General features: G+C 39.6%; 1 protein-coding gene across 2 annotated transcripts in view; it reads right to left on the reverse strand.

Moving 5' to 3' along the window:
- Positions 1-15,041, reverse strand: part of LOC117953532 (E3 ubiquitin-protein ligase SH3RF3-like) — an 88,614-nt gene that overhangs the window by 32,509 nt on the left and 41,064 nt on the right. For both annotated transcript variants that reach the window (XM_034886667.1, XM_034886666.1), the window contains exon 2: positions 2,857-3,132. In XM_034886667.1, the coding sequence (XP_034742558.1) occupies positions 2,857-3,132 (276 nt within the window). The remainder of the gene's footprint in view (positions 1-2,856; positions 3,133-15,041) is intronic.

A 15,041-nucleotide genomic window follows, 5' to 3' on the forward strand; every position in this document is an offset into this window, starting at 1 on the left:
TGAAGATTATAACGGACAATAAATAAATAAGGTAATTATTACAAAGGTAAATATATAAAGAAGCTAATTAAAAGAGATTTATACATTTATGTCTCACTGTATAATTTAAATTCTACCTACATTTATTTGTTCATTGTATTTTTTGGGGCAATTAATTGTATGCCTATTTATTTATTGAGCATTTGTTTATTTCTGTATTTATTCTTAAATATGGTAGACCTGGTCCTCCATAGATTTATAGCTTTGTGTAATCTTCAATCATTAACTCGTTGAGTAGTTCAACCCTAAAATGTGAACTTTGAGTGTGTCGTCATTATCTGTTACAGTAATAGGGCGCAGTGTGTTTGAGACAAGGTGTCTACTGTATGACTATGCTTTGCATTGCTGGGATCAGTCCTAAAACATCTACAACAACGTGTACATTTCACTGTAATTTAATAATCTTTCTCCCTCCACAGACACAATTACAGTGCAGAGACAGAGTGGACGACTCAAGCGTTCAGTCCTCGCACAAATGAGTCTGCGTAACAGCAGGAAAAAAATGATAAGCTGTCAGGAACAGAACAAAACACAGAATTGAAATGACTGTTTACTCCAAACCCAACCTGGATACACACTTCTGAAGGACTGAGAGAGTCTTCTTTCATCTTGTTCATCCATTTTAAAGTATAACTTCAGTGATACTTTGAAAAATGGGGATGATTGTGGTGCCACTTTGAAACAAACCATACCTATCCAAAATCTTTTTAAAAGAAGAAGAGACCTGAAGGCAATCCGACCTGAGAATAGCTTGTCCAAAACTTAAATGCCTTCGACTTAAACAGATCCGTGGAAGAGAGAGCCTTGTACTGACAGGAGCATGAGGATCTAATTAACAAGCAGCCTTGGTCAGAAAGAGCAGAAATACATTCTTCTATCTTGCCAGTCTACACTTTACATCTCCTGTCAAAAAACACATTTTTCTCCTGCGGGGATGATGACACACTACAATTTGCTCAGACCTGAGACCCCCAACTCTACAAGACCCTACCCTACATGATTAGAGAGAATTTAATTAAATATAACTCATAACTTGAGTTCAGGGTTCAGGTCTTGAATGTGCTGAGTTTAAACATAGGTAATATTTGTGGAACTCGCCATGATGGTTGTAGGATGTGCAATATCTGGTAGTGGACTGGTGCAATATTTTTAATTCAATAATGTATAGTGCAATTATGCATTGCGCAATACATAACGAATTGACCACAGCAAGATTTAAGGGGGAACGCGCAATCTATGTAGAAGTAAGTGCAATATGAGAGGGAGGATGTGCTGTGGGTTCTCAAACTATTTCTTTGATGCATATTTACTGAATGTTTATTGTATTAAGTGTAATGTGTCACCATTTTTTGTTTCTTAGCCTACCCAAGACAAATTTCTCCTATAGGAGACGGTAAAGACGTAGGTCACTCCCAGCGGCGTGGACACCAAAGCCAGCAGCCATCTTTCAACCGTGAATTGAAACAGTGGTTGGGTGAGTCAGTTTAACACACCACAATCCCTTTTAGATAGGAAAAGTATACACTAATCCAGGCCAGTTTAGGTCTCCTTCTCACATTAAAAGTAACACATAGGGAAGAGGAGACAATATAATTAATGTTACAGGCTAGGTTAGTCTTTAGTAGCTGTGTTCCTGTGTTCTGTGAGCCCAGGTTAACTTAGCCTTTCAACAATACTTATTAGTATTACTTTGCTATCAGATGTCCCACCAGAAAAATCACATCACTTTCGCTCCCGCGGCCGGAGTCAGTGGAATTATTTTCCTGTACAGTATGCAAACAGCTCAGTGCACAGTGTCAGCAGCACATAATACACACAATCAATAATGTATTACACAATATTTAATAATCACAATATGCCTCGATGGACAACAATGAGCTGCATGTGTCCTTCCAGTGTGAGAAAGCATCATGTGGTATGGAACTGTACAACTGTGTAGTTTCATGGTGGTGTAAATGTTGTTTCAGGGACATCTAAAAGTTTAGAAGATAACCTCACCCTTAAAGTTCCTCACATAAGACCCACTGACTGACAGAGCGAATGAACATTTGACCAATACACATAGTTTCACATTGTGTTGTGTTTTGAAATCAAAAGCAGTGGAAATTGTTCAAACAAGGCACAATAAATTAGCAACTCATTTCATGTCAAGTATGTCTAAGCCTTGACGACTTGCCACACAAGCCTGTTCAGATTTGAGCTACTTAACAGTATTTCAGCCGACCACAGCACTGTCTGGCAAAGCTCATGCAACAATATAGAATTACTAGTCAGTAACACACACCCCATAATGGCAAACAACTACACAAATGACTTGCCAGTCAAACTGTTCATGCAAACAGATTTGATCTGTTTCAGCTGTAAACTCTCATTGCTTTTGATGTGAGAGCTGATCATATTTATTCACAAAATAAAATAATGGAATACATGCAAGAAGAAGTAATTGGTGAAAACTGCAGTTGCTTTAGGAAGGCGCCACGCAGAGCACGTATACTTTCACCCTGTTTGAAGTTGCTCTGGTTTACATTCTGAGGAACCAATCTGAAAAGTTGAGTCAGCAGTGATAAATTATTAGTGTCCAACAAACAACCACACTGGTTCAACACCACCGATAAGTGTTTTCTTCTACTACGGTATTTATCCTTCTGTAAACTCAGCCATCCCTCTCTCCACTGATTCATCTATGCAGCCTGTCCATATTACACATCATTAAATTAGTTCTGTGTCTGTTATAAAACTGTGTCTTTGGGTTGTGTGTGTGTGTGTGTGTGTGTGTGTGTGCGTGCGTGCATGCGTGTGGGAGTATGTGTGTGTCACCTTGCTGAAGGCCAGACAGTCTTTATCCTGGTCTTTATCCTTGACCTCAAAGTCGTACAGTGCTTTGCCCTGGGGAGGAGTTTGGCTCAGGGGACGCAGCAACTGGATGTAACTAGCGGGCAAGAAACCATGGCAACCATTGAGCTCGCCATGGTACCAGTTGTCATCCACCTTGCGTCGCAGGATGATGATGTCACCCTTGGAAAATTGGAGATCGCCTGGTTCTTTTCCTTCGTAGGAGTAGAGGGCTTTACCGCAAGGCAGCGCTGGGATATTCTGAAAAACACACACATTACAAGCATACACTTACTGCACACACAAAGGACTTACATGCAGAGTAAACAAAGCAGCAAATATGTCCTTATGTGCCTTGCTCCTGAGGAGCAACATGTTGTTTCATATAGTGCTGCTAAGTCAAACCTTGTTGTGTCTTGTGTGTTTTTTTATCCGACCCGAAGTGACAATGTGATTCAGGCCTGAATTGGGATCAATCTTGATCTGTCTTCTCTATCTAAAGTTCTACTAACAAGGTCTTTACTTCTGGTGTCTGGTCAGTGTGAATATAGTTAAGAGCTTCTGGAATTGCTGGTGACTCCAGCCTTCTCTGGTCAGTGCAGTGGTTCCCAACTCGGGGTTTGAGACCCCCAAAGGGGCTCAAGATAAAACAGAGTGGTCACAAGATGTTAAAAATTCTAAAATAAATTCTAAATCTTTTATGTTTTTATGTTTACTTGGGAAATATGCTGGTTGGTTGTACCACTTCAGGCCTCTGTAAATCCCTAAAGTAAAAATCATCTCAGAGGGAACATTTAAAATCATTCTCAAATCTCCATTAAGACCGTAACTTGTATGATTAGTGGTCCCAACACGATCCAAAAAAAGTTAGGAACCACTCGCAAGCTGATTTTTTAGACACTTTTGTATATCTATGGGTAGCGCAGATGAACAGATTACCTGCCAGTTATCTTACTCTACACCAGAAAACACGGTCTCAGTGAGAAGAGTACCGTAGGATGTTCTTCTGTAGTGCACTCCCACATAGTCATTAACATAAAAGGTTAGATGACAGGTGTTTTATTACATGAAACTCTTGCACAGAGTAGCATAAAGTGCCTTTTGAGGCCTCTGCAGATTATTAAAAGCATAGCTGTCAAGTAATAGGGCCACTCTGTTGAAATGATACCAGAAAACTACACATCCCAAACCTTGGGGTAGACAATTTACAGAATTTGACAGTGAACTGACGTTTCATTATATATTCTGGAGATGAAAAGTGTGGCTTTTGTGCCATGTTTGGAACCAGTCAGTTTCATGTCTGTTGTATAAAATGTTGTATTGTTCACAATTTCTTTTCATTTCTATGGTGCCTCATATTTGAAGGAAGTTACAGTTGAGGTAGTGGCTTCTGCTGGGATCAGTAAATTAATTTGGAGAAGAAGAGAAAAAGAAGCCTGGGGGACAAAATGATTTTAAAGCAACACGACACTACTCAAAAATGTGGAAAATCCAATATGTTGCAAATAGTTGGCCCTGGAGACAAAATCTGTATAGCCTGGATAGTTGGGTATGTGCTCCAAGTTTCATTTTATTCCCCCCAGCAGTACGTGAGATATGACTGGTTATTAAAATGTTTGCCAGGTAATTGCTGCTCCCACCTTGGGCCAAATACAGTCATTTTGAAAATGCCAGAGCAGCGTGATGCATCACTCCTTGGAGCTTCATCAAAATCAGGTCTGTGGTGTCTCGCTTATCACATGTCAAGGAAAAACACACACTGACCCATTTACACTGCACAAAGTGATGTTTAACGTGATGCCTCCTTGCAAAGGAAATTATCATAATGTTGCATCATGTTAAAGTTCTATTAACAAAAAAGCAACTGTGTCATCATGGCTTATAGCAACCGTAATAGGCACAGCAGGCCTGTCAACCTTTTTGAACTATAATGTGAACATGCAGGGGCGTAGCATACAATTCTGGACCTTGTATATAGGCATGCTCTATGCCCCCCCTCGCATCCACTATTCATTTTAGTTACCCCCCACTCCGACGCCCCTGTCCACATGTAGAAGCAGTATGCATAGGGCTAGTTAATTCCAAGACTAAACACTTTCTGGATGCTATCAGAGTTTAAACAGTTTGTGGAAGATTACACCCGAGCAACATGTTGTGCTAGAAACATTGCTAGGCAGGCATAGCAAGAGTAACTGAAGGGAGTGGGGCAACAAAGAAGAGTTCAATTCAAGTTCATCTTATTAGATGTTTTTCCAAAAAAGCACCAAATCAAGGAGCTATAATAGATTTCACCTGCAGGTGATACAAAAAATAAATTTTTATACAACCAGTTACACATACTTGCATAATCATCACACATTTATTCACATTCTCCCCCACACACACCCAAACAAAACACTGCAGGTAATAAAAGGGAGAGTATCTAAAAGAAGATCAAGGTAAACAAAAGCATTGTGCAATAGAAGAATGCAAAATAGAGAAATTTTATTCTTTTTAGAGAACGTGTTTACAACACACTCACACTCACACACACACACACAGACTCACAAACACGCACTCTTTTAATACACTCACTTATCGACTTCACTTCCTGATTGTTTATAGTTACTGTGACTGCCACCTGAAATTAGAGCTGTAAAGATTCATTGTTACAAACATTACTACAACTATTAAATTGATCGCTAACTATTTCAAAAATCAATCGTTTGTAATACTTTTTACAAATTGTTGTCTGATTTCAGCTTCTCTAATGTAAATAGTTAGTAATAATATTTTCTTCACTCCTCAATGACAGTAAACTGAATATCCTGAAATGTGTACAAAATCAGACATTTGAGGACATCTTCTTTAGCTTTGAAAAACACTTTTTTTCACACATTAAAACTAGATGACTAAAAACCTGTGTATGCTCTAATATTACACTAATAGGCCCTATTTACACTTGTCATTTTAAGTGTCCTGCATCCAGAGAGGATCTATATGCAATTTAATGCACAAAGTTTCTAGTATGTGTCTGCATTGGCCCGAAAACATCAGCCTTCCGTGTTAAGGCGTTAATGTGCCTGGAGTTGTTTAGTAGCAGCCAAAAATGCCAGAGAATAACTTGTGCAATTCAGCAGCGTAGTGACAACAATTAACAGTTAACAATACAAGTGAATGAGTGAACAACTATCATTAACACAAACACATTAAAGACTCTGATGGCTTGACTATGAGCGAGAAAGGTTTGTCGTCATCACCGGCTCTAACTCACACACCTCCCTCCCTTAAGCTCTCTCACCAATATGCTCCTTCCACAGACTAATTCTCGACGGAGAAATCAACCTTACATATGTATCTTGGATAGATGGCTGTGTTTCCACACTCTCAACATCTGTCTAGAATAAGTCTCAAACCCCCTCAGAGCCACCTCCCAAAGTGGGTTGAGCAAATTAATTTCAATGTCTTGGCTGAATTTCCACTTTTTCAGGCTTTCCACACAATTTTGACACCAGGCTGCTGGGATCTGTTACCATTCTTCCACAAGAGTGAGGTCAGGCAGTGATGTTGGGCCATAAGGACGTGGTCATTGTTCCAATTCATTCCAAACGGTAGAGATCAGGGCTCGGTGCAATCAAATTCTTCCACACCAAACTCAGAAAACTGTTTCCTACTGGACCTGACTTTGTGCACAGGGTCATTATTGTGTTGAAACAACGGGCGTTCCAAAAACTCATGCCACAAAGTTGAAACCACGCTATTGTTTAACATTAAGACTAACCGGGCCTACTAATGGGGCCTAGCTCGGGCATCTGGGTAGCTCACCTGGTACAGCCCATGTTTAGAGGCTCAGTCCTTGCTGCAGCGACCGCAGATTCAATTCCAACCTGTGTCCACATGTCATTCCCTCTCTCTCCCCTTACATGTCTCAGGTGCCCTAACAAATAAAGGCCTAAAATGCAAAAAAACAACAAGAAACATCCTTGTGGCAAAAATATATAATCAGGTATGTCTGGATCCTCTTGGCTATATTATAAATAGTGTTAACTCATTTTTAAGTATAACTACTCAGTGTATAAAACTCTGTATCTCTATTTATGAGAAAGGTTTTTGGAAGCTAAGTGAGCAGTACAAAGTTTACTCTTGTATATTGGACATAAATGTGAACACCCCAGATAAGCAGCATGTGTAAGAAAGAAAGAAAGAAGGGAAAAAAGGAAAGGAGAAGGAAAAAAACAGACGAGGTAGTAGAGACTGAAGATGGTAAGAAAATGGACAAACAGACTTGGGACTGTATGATCTGCGGTTAGATCCCTGGCCTCCCAGCGTAATACAAATTGCATTTATACTACGCATTTGTTATTCCAATCACATTGTGGTAAGAAACGTTTTTTGTGAGTGAAGAAAGGGCTACATTTCCTACCACACAGATGGGTGTCAGGGTGGATAGCTGCTTGTCTTTCCTCTCACTTTTATTCCCTCTTTGTTTCTCTTCCCCTAGGAAAACAGACTCAGATGACCTCCAGAAGCTCCTGGAGGGCCTCATCAGGTACCTGCTGGGTCTGCTGCTCCACGATGGGAGGAAGGAGGTCGTTTAGCTCTCTCTGCTCAGGGCATCAGCTAAAACTAGGGGCAGGCTGCTGTCTCTCTCTTCACTGAGCCTGGGGCAGGAGGGTCAAACTGCATGAAAGAGGCCTTTATTTTTAAAAAGAAAAAATCCCACCGGCAAAAGGCCAATTCTTTTGGTTAAGGTTGTATTATTGCAGTCATCCCTTTGGATACAAAATCCATCACAAAAGATCTGTCACTGGAAGCGTCTGAAAGGCACCGTAACGTCATCTGAACATCAGTCACTGCAAGAATGTTTCATTCTTCCTCTAAGTTAAAATGTGAATTATTCCTCCAAGACGTACTGTCACCTTAGTGGAGTGTTGGCTCTTAAATAAATACCTTGAATGTCAGGAAAAAATGGCATTTTAGTGCTTCAAATATGTGCCACAACGGAAAAAAGTAAATTTTCCTTTCCCTTCACCCTAACTCTTCTCGCCCTTGGTCTACTTCAGTGAATATGGCAGTGTTAGTGTGTTGCTTAATGTCTTTTTGGGATTGTTAAGGCCCTTTAACACATGCACTTCACTCCAGAAAAATACTCGGGGAAGTTTACATGTTTGTATCAGCCAGGAGCTGGAGCTGGTACCATTGCTACAACTCTACCTTCACAAGTAAGATCCAAAAACATCATTAACAGATGCACGTGCAAGGTGGCAATGGTCTATAGACATGTAAACATCTGAATGTTCATATATAGTACAAGTCATACAATTGCACAATTATATATACTGTATACATATAGTTGCGCATGTTTTGCCACCTTCTTCACACAGTAACACATTTTAATCATCGTTTATATGCACAGGGAAGTAAATGCATTAAATAAGCCCTTCTATAAATGAAATACTGTGGATAAAGCAATTCCAGCTGCAATTTTGGAGAAGAGAAATATTTTAATCTGCCTTATCCTTGAACATTTTCTTTTTGTTGTAGAAAAAGAAAACCTCCTCGGAAATCCGCCCAAGAAATTGCATTCTGTACACACAACACAATCAAAGATTTAGCTTTAATCTAACTTTGTACAGCATGACAATCAAGGAAAACCACCTCCCGAACCAACAGCATGTGAGATATATTAGGAATTAAAATGAAAGCCAACACATGTCTGTCTTGTTAACTATTACCTCTGCCAAGGAGGTTATGTTTTGGGCTCGGCTTGTTTGGTGGTTTGTCTTTCCACAGGATTACATGATTTTCATGGAGCTTGGAGAAAAGGAAGCAACCAATGGGTCTGTCTTTTTTGTCGGATCCGTTATGTTTGCAGCTGTAACCCGGGACAGACACTTAGCGGCGACGCTGAGATGGTGAGTTTAAATTTGTGTGATTGATCATCATGTTAAATTTATAGTATGAGCTTACACAGTGTTTAACAATGGTCCTGAGTCAACTACTGGTTCTCATAGTTTTGGAAATATATAGATATATGGTTGCTGTTACAGATTTGCATTCCATAGAAGAATGGACTGTTGGCCTTGGTGGAGGTCTGCACTCTTCGAATGCCCTTTTAGTTTTAACTTCAGCGCTGTCTGTCAGGCTGCGTGAAATAGGCAACACTATTCTATCATAAATTAATGATGAAATTGAGGAGACATTTGATCGCTACATCGTGTAGACAGATTTAATATCTAGTTGGGGGTGCTGCTGAGGCAATAAGGAGCCTTTTCCCTGCAAGTTTTAAATTCATCACTAAAGCAGGCTGCAAGACTCTTCTTTGTTGGTGCCATTACTTTCAAACTCTCCAATGTCTTCCTGCTGTGCTGCCACCATAGTGAGAAGAGAGATGAATCCATACAGAACAGTCATTTCATGTGTGAAAAAAGTAAATTACGTGAATTACCAAAATCAAGCCACAATTGTTGTATCTGACGTGTGAAAAGTTTTTTTTTAATGTTGTACCTGTCAATATTATCATCAGCCACACACACACACACACACACACACACACACACACACACACACACACACACACACACACACACACACACACACACACACACACACACACACACACACACACACACACACACACACACACACATACACACACACACACTTCTCATTCAAAGTGCTCTTTCACCCCTGTGGTGCAGTAATTAGTGTTTGTGGAGGTCTTTAATGGACAGAAGGAGTGTGTATGTGTGTATGTATGTTTGTGTGTGTGTGTGTGTGTGTGTGTGTGTGTGTGTGTGTGTCCCATGCCCTTAGGGACATACACACAAACACACGAGTCCCTCCATCACCCACTACTGAGACTCCCATCTGTTCAAGTGTGTGGTTGTGTGTGTGCTCTAGCCATAAGGCACAGGGAGGTGACTTGTCCAACATGGGACTGACTGCTCCACTCAACAAGGCACTTATAACACACACACGCACACACACACACACATACACACACACAGGGTTGACCATGATTGACAAGTTTCAGTACTGATACCAAAACGGTATTTAAAAAAAGTTAAAATTTAAGTTAAATAAAATTCTAAAATATATTCTAAAAACATTGTAAAAGTGTCAAATGATGATTTGAATCAGGAGATTTCTGACTAAATAAGTGAAATATAACCAACCTTCAGTATATGACAGTTTTTGATACTTTGGCTACCAACGCATTTATTATGGTACTAAAAATGTGTGTAAAGGCATGATACCCAACCCTATTTATTGGTGTTGTTTTTCCTTCTTGGTACTGTGTGGAAACTAAATTGATGCGGTCATTCATAATATATGTTTAAATTCAAACCAAACCTGCACACTGTCATGACTAAACCATCAACTATCAAGGAACTTATAATCATATCAGCCCAAAATAAAAATTACAGTATGTTCTCACATTAAATCATATCTTGAGTTATAATAAACGGTGTAGCCCAACATACTGTATAGCACAGGTGTTTCTGTTGCTTCGGAAAAAGTGTTAAATACATGAAAGACATGGGGCTTCACAGTAAACTAAGAGAGGAGAAAATATAGAGTAATTTCACATCCCCACACACACTCTCTCTCTCTCTCTCTCTCTCTCTCTCTTTCTCTCTCTTTCTCATCTCTCATAATAGGATTTGAGTCTGTATGTCACACACTCACACCCATGCTGAGCTTATTAAATCAATAATTAACAGCCACCCTCAGCTGTGTTCGTAAGAGACAACACAAAGCAGTTTCTTCTTCTTCCGCTGGAACAATATGCTGCAACATCCACCACTCTTATCCTTGTTGAATGTGTTGTGACATGGCTCTGATTCACAATGTTCAGACCATAGACTGTATAATATTAATGGATAAAGCATCTGGTTATGCGAAGTGCTGCAAATGCGAAAGTGCCTTAAACCTCCTTTCTATCTGAATTCCAGCCGGGTTTACTGAGGATTTATTACCTCAGTAAACATTTTAGTACTAACTAACTAGTTTTAAAGCACCCATATTATGCCCATTTCCAGGTTCATAATTGTATTTCGAGCTTGTACCAGAAAAGGATTACATGGTTTGGATTTTTTTTTTCTTTGTTGCAGCAGATCCTCTTTTCACCCTGGGTCTTTGGGTCTTTGTTTTAACTACAGAGTGAGACATCTCACTTGTTTTAGCTACAGAGTGATGATCAAACTTCTACTGTCTTTTTGGGAGTCACACATGCGCAGTAGCTAAGATCAGCTAGATAACTCTTTCTCCAGCTTTGGTCAGTACAAGGCAGGGTTAGCTGGGAGACTTCTAAATGAGGGCACACTTGAGGAATACCTGCAGAACAGGGACATGGAAGTAGTTCTTTTGAAGATTTTGGTGAACTAGTGTGTGTTGTAGCAGTGTTCTGCCATTGAGAACGAGCTAGCATGCTAGCGCTGGCATGCTATGGTTAGCCACCTTGTCTAGTGATGTAACAGCTCACCTGTATGCGCGTAGAAGCACCAGAGACACAAAATAATTTTTTTCATAATATGGGCACTTAAAGTCTTCTGCAACACCGATTGATGTTCTTTTTTTGAAATATGGTCTTGTTAATTTTAAAATCAGCAATAAAGCAGGGGGTGTTTTAGGATGTGGCTATAATGTGATTGTCAGTGAAAGTGTGTAACAACGTGCTTCTCCCTCACTACTCCCTCACTCCTCTCTCTCATCTAAAATCGTCACATCAAAAACGACGACTCACAGCAGATCTCCACAAACCAATGGGTGACGTCACACATGCTTCGTCAATTAATATTAACAGTCTAGGCTTTAAACTTAGGCTGTTCAGAACTGAAGCACTTTCTGAAGTAATTAGATATTTAGACAATGCTGATAGCAACTGTAAAAGTGAAATAACAGTTTAGGTTAAAGACATGTAAGGCTAAACAGCCTATCTATTTAAAAAATAAAATACATGGGAGCTTTTTTTGCCTCTCGGATGTAAAAACAAAACTAGATAAGTGTGCAAGAATGTACAATATGATGCACAAAGTTTGCTTTGGTGCTGCAACATCTTCCCCAAAAGCCACTTTTGTATCCTAACTACAGTCAGACAAATTCCTCTTTAAGATACTGAATGAATAAAGTGAACTGAACTGAAAATCCCAAACTGAACTGACTACATTACATTTTATAACACATTGGGTCTAAAAGGTACATTAAGTTAACTTGACAACACCCTCTGTAGCTGAGTCAATTGCTAGTGTTGTACTGCAGTTTGGGAAGAGTTATTAATGTCACCTATGAGAGCCACTGTTGTTATGCAGCTATTGCATATCTCCTGTGGATTTTATTTACCCTATATTACTTAGAGGTAACTTACATAGAGTAATTCAAAGCCATAAGCCTTAAAATGTTAATATGAGCCGAACAAAGAAAAAACAGATTACAGTTCCACACAGCCAAGTTAAAAAAACATAGATGTTTGTAAAATGCCAGTCTTTTTGCTTGCTTACTGTTGTTTTCCCAATATAGGCTACAATGATACTATATAATGTTGTCCCTGGATTTTGTTTGTTTGGCAACAAAAGCTAACAAGCCGATATTTTTAGCCATCTAGCAGTCTGTCACTCAGCCTGTCCATCACTTTGGGGCGGACTGAAATATCTCAACATCCTATGTTGTGCACTGTAGCACAAGGCAAGTCCCAAATACCAAACTAGAAGGTGAAGAAAGAATCTCAGTGATTCTTAGGAAAATGCTACTTTGCACAAAAATAGAGCCTTGTGTTATCTGTTACAAGAGGTGCGTCTGTCCCTGAGAAACCCTTATGTATCTACAGTGTTCACATATTAAGAAATGTATTTATATATACTGTAAATGTAGATATTTGTAAGGTGGATCTTTGTTAACTTCTTGACATAAAACAAAAGTGAATTAAATACAGTTATTTACTATTTAAATACAACATAAAACAGCAGATTCATGTTCATTTTAATTCCAATACACTACATGGGTATTTGTGTGTCCTTTCAGTTGAGAACTAAGACTCAATTTTTGAGGTTTTACTTCAAAGGCAACATTTGCATACTGTATAGAGGATGTGGAGGAGCTTCAGGTTAAATGAGCTTTGAAGGAAATTGAAGGATTTAACGTTAAAGAGACTAAATGGTCTGGTTTGGAGTACTGGACCTATTCCATATCCTGGATTCACTCATCTGTCAACTCTATTGCTCAGCAACACTAACATTCCCACGGCAAGCCAGTGTATGCTTGTGTGTGTGTATAAGTGTGCGTGTGTGTATGTGTGTGCGTGTGTGTGAAGGATGGTTGATGGGACAGGATGTTCCACTCCCCTCATATCCCCATCCATTTTCCCAGCACCAAACCATTTTCTGTCCCCAGTAGTCCATCTATTCACTTCCCCACAGACACATACTCTCTCTCTTTAACTGTGATTACTCTGCTCGCTCTTCTCGTCCTTGCAGGGGCGCTGGGCCATTACAACTTTTTTCCTCAAGGAGTGTGTGCGAGAGTGAATTTGTGTATGTGTGTGTGGTAATAGCATAGTAAATCTGCAGAGGTCTCTTTCCACTCTGCTGTGAGAGTGGCATTCTATCTTGCTGTGCTGTTTTATTGGAGCACACACTCAAATACAACACAAACATACACACACATTCCTGCACAGAGATAGAAAGCTATTACCTGTGTGTTAAGATGATGTTAATGTGCTGAGCTTTAAGTAAAAATGGAAGAAAGAGATCCTACACACACACACACATACACACATACACACACACACACACACGCACGGACGCACGCATGCATGCACGCACACTTGCTCACAAACACACTTGTGGGGAGAAACAATAGCCTACTATGCTGTTTTCATTTGAACATACAACATGTAGAACAACAAATTATGTCAACTTGCAACCACACTCATGCAAACATCAGCGCATCCAAACATGGACGCAGGCAGCTACGCATGCACACACAGACTGTCTGGCAGTAATTCAGTGAACTATTGATTCACTTTCCATTTATAATTCATGATACAACACACACCTCAGGTGAAGTGGAGACACACACACATACACACACACAGAGAAGTAGGAAGACGAGAAACACAATACCACTTACTGTGAGCCCACACACACACACACACACACACACACACACACACACACACACACACACATACACACACATACAAGAGTCTAGCTGGCAGCTACCAGGAGTTCATCCATCTCAACCTTGTCTTCACCTCTCCATCACTCCCTCATTCTTCCTCCTCCATGTCTCTTCTCTTTCTTCACTCTTTCAGCACATCCCTTTCACTTACCTAAGGTGCCACACTTCCCTAATCTCTCACTCACTCTCCCCTCTACCCTCCCTTTCCCTTTTTTATCTAAAGGAAAGCTTAAGCTCCAAAACAAAAAACAGATTCATCCTCTTAAAATCTGCCTTTTAGATGTTGATTTTTAAAGAAATAATGGATAACTCTCTAATTATACCAGCTTGTTTTGCCATTTATCAAGTAGTTATTGAGATACCTCTGGAGCACACAGGCAGACTGCAGTCTGGCAGACATAAACCTACTTTGGCTGTGCTACTAACAGGCAAAAAATATCGCAGTACGTGAAAGTAAGACAATTAATAAAGAACTGACCAATATACTGTGTAAAGTAACATGAAATACATAAATACACAACAGTGTTAAACAATGTAAAACATGTAGGGATACTACTTTTTTCAGAGCCAAAGTCAACAACAGAATAATAACTGTTATTCGTTAAAAATCACTCACAGTTTGAAATATCAACACACTAACACATGCATGTGTTCTCTTTTAGTACCATATGGCAAAACCACTTCACAGAGCAAGTTTGTTTTCACTGAAATTACTGGGTCAGTGAGCATGAACACTGGACTCAGCTTTCAATGTATATCATGTGTGTGTTGTTGTTCTTGCTGACAGTTGGACAGTTTTAGTAAGGGTCAGCTAGATGTTGTGTTTTTTCACATGTTTCTGAGTATGTTATATACTGTGTAAGATACATGGCAATCGATTGTGATACTTCCACTTGTAATACCTCGCTGATAGATCAGGGAGTCAACCCTAATCAAACTGTATCCGGAGCATTAAGTATTACCATAAAACTTGAGTAATGGAAGACAGTCTTCTTTACTTATTCAAATAA

Source organism: Etheostoma cragini, chromosome 11 (assembly GCF_013103735.1).
Source record: "Etheostoma cragini isolate CJK2018 chromosome 11, CSU_Ecrag_1.0, whole genome shotgun sequence".
Classification (NCBI taxonomy): Eukaryota; Metazoa; Chordata; class Actinopteri; order Perciformes; family Percidae; genus Etheostoma; species Etheostoma cragini.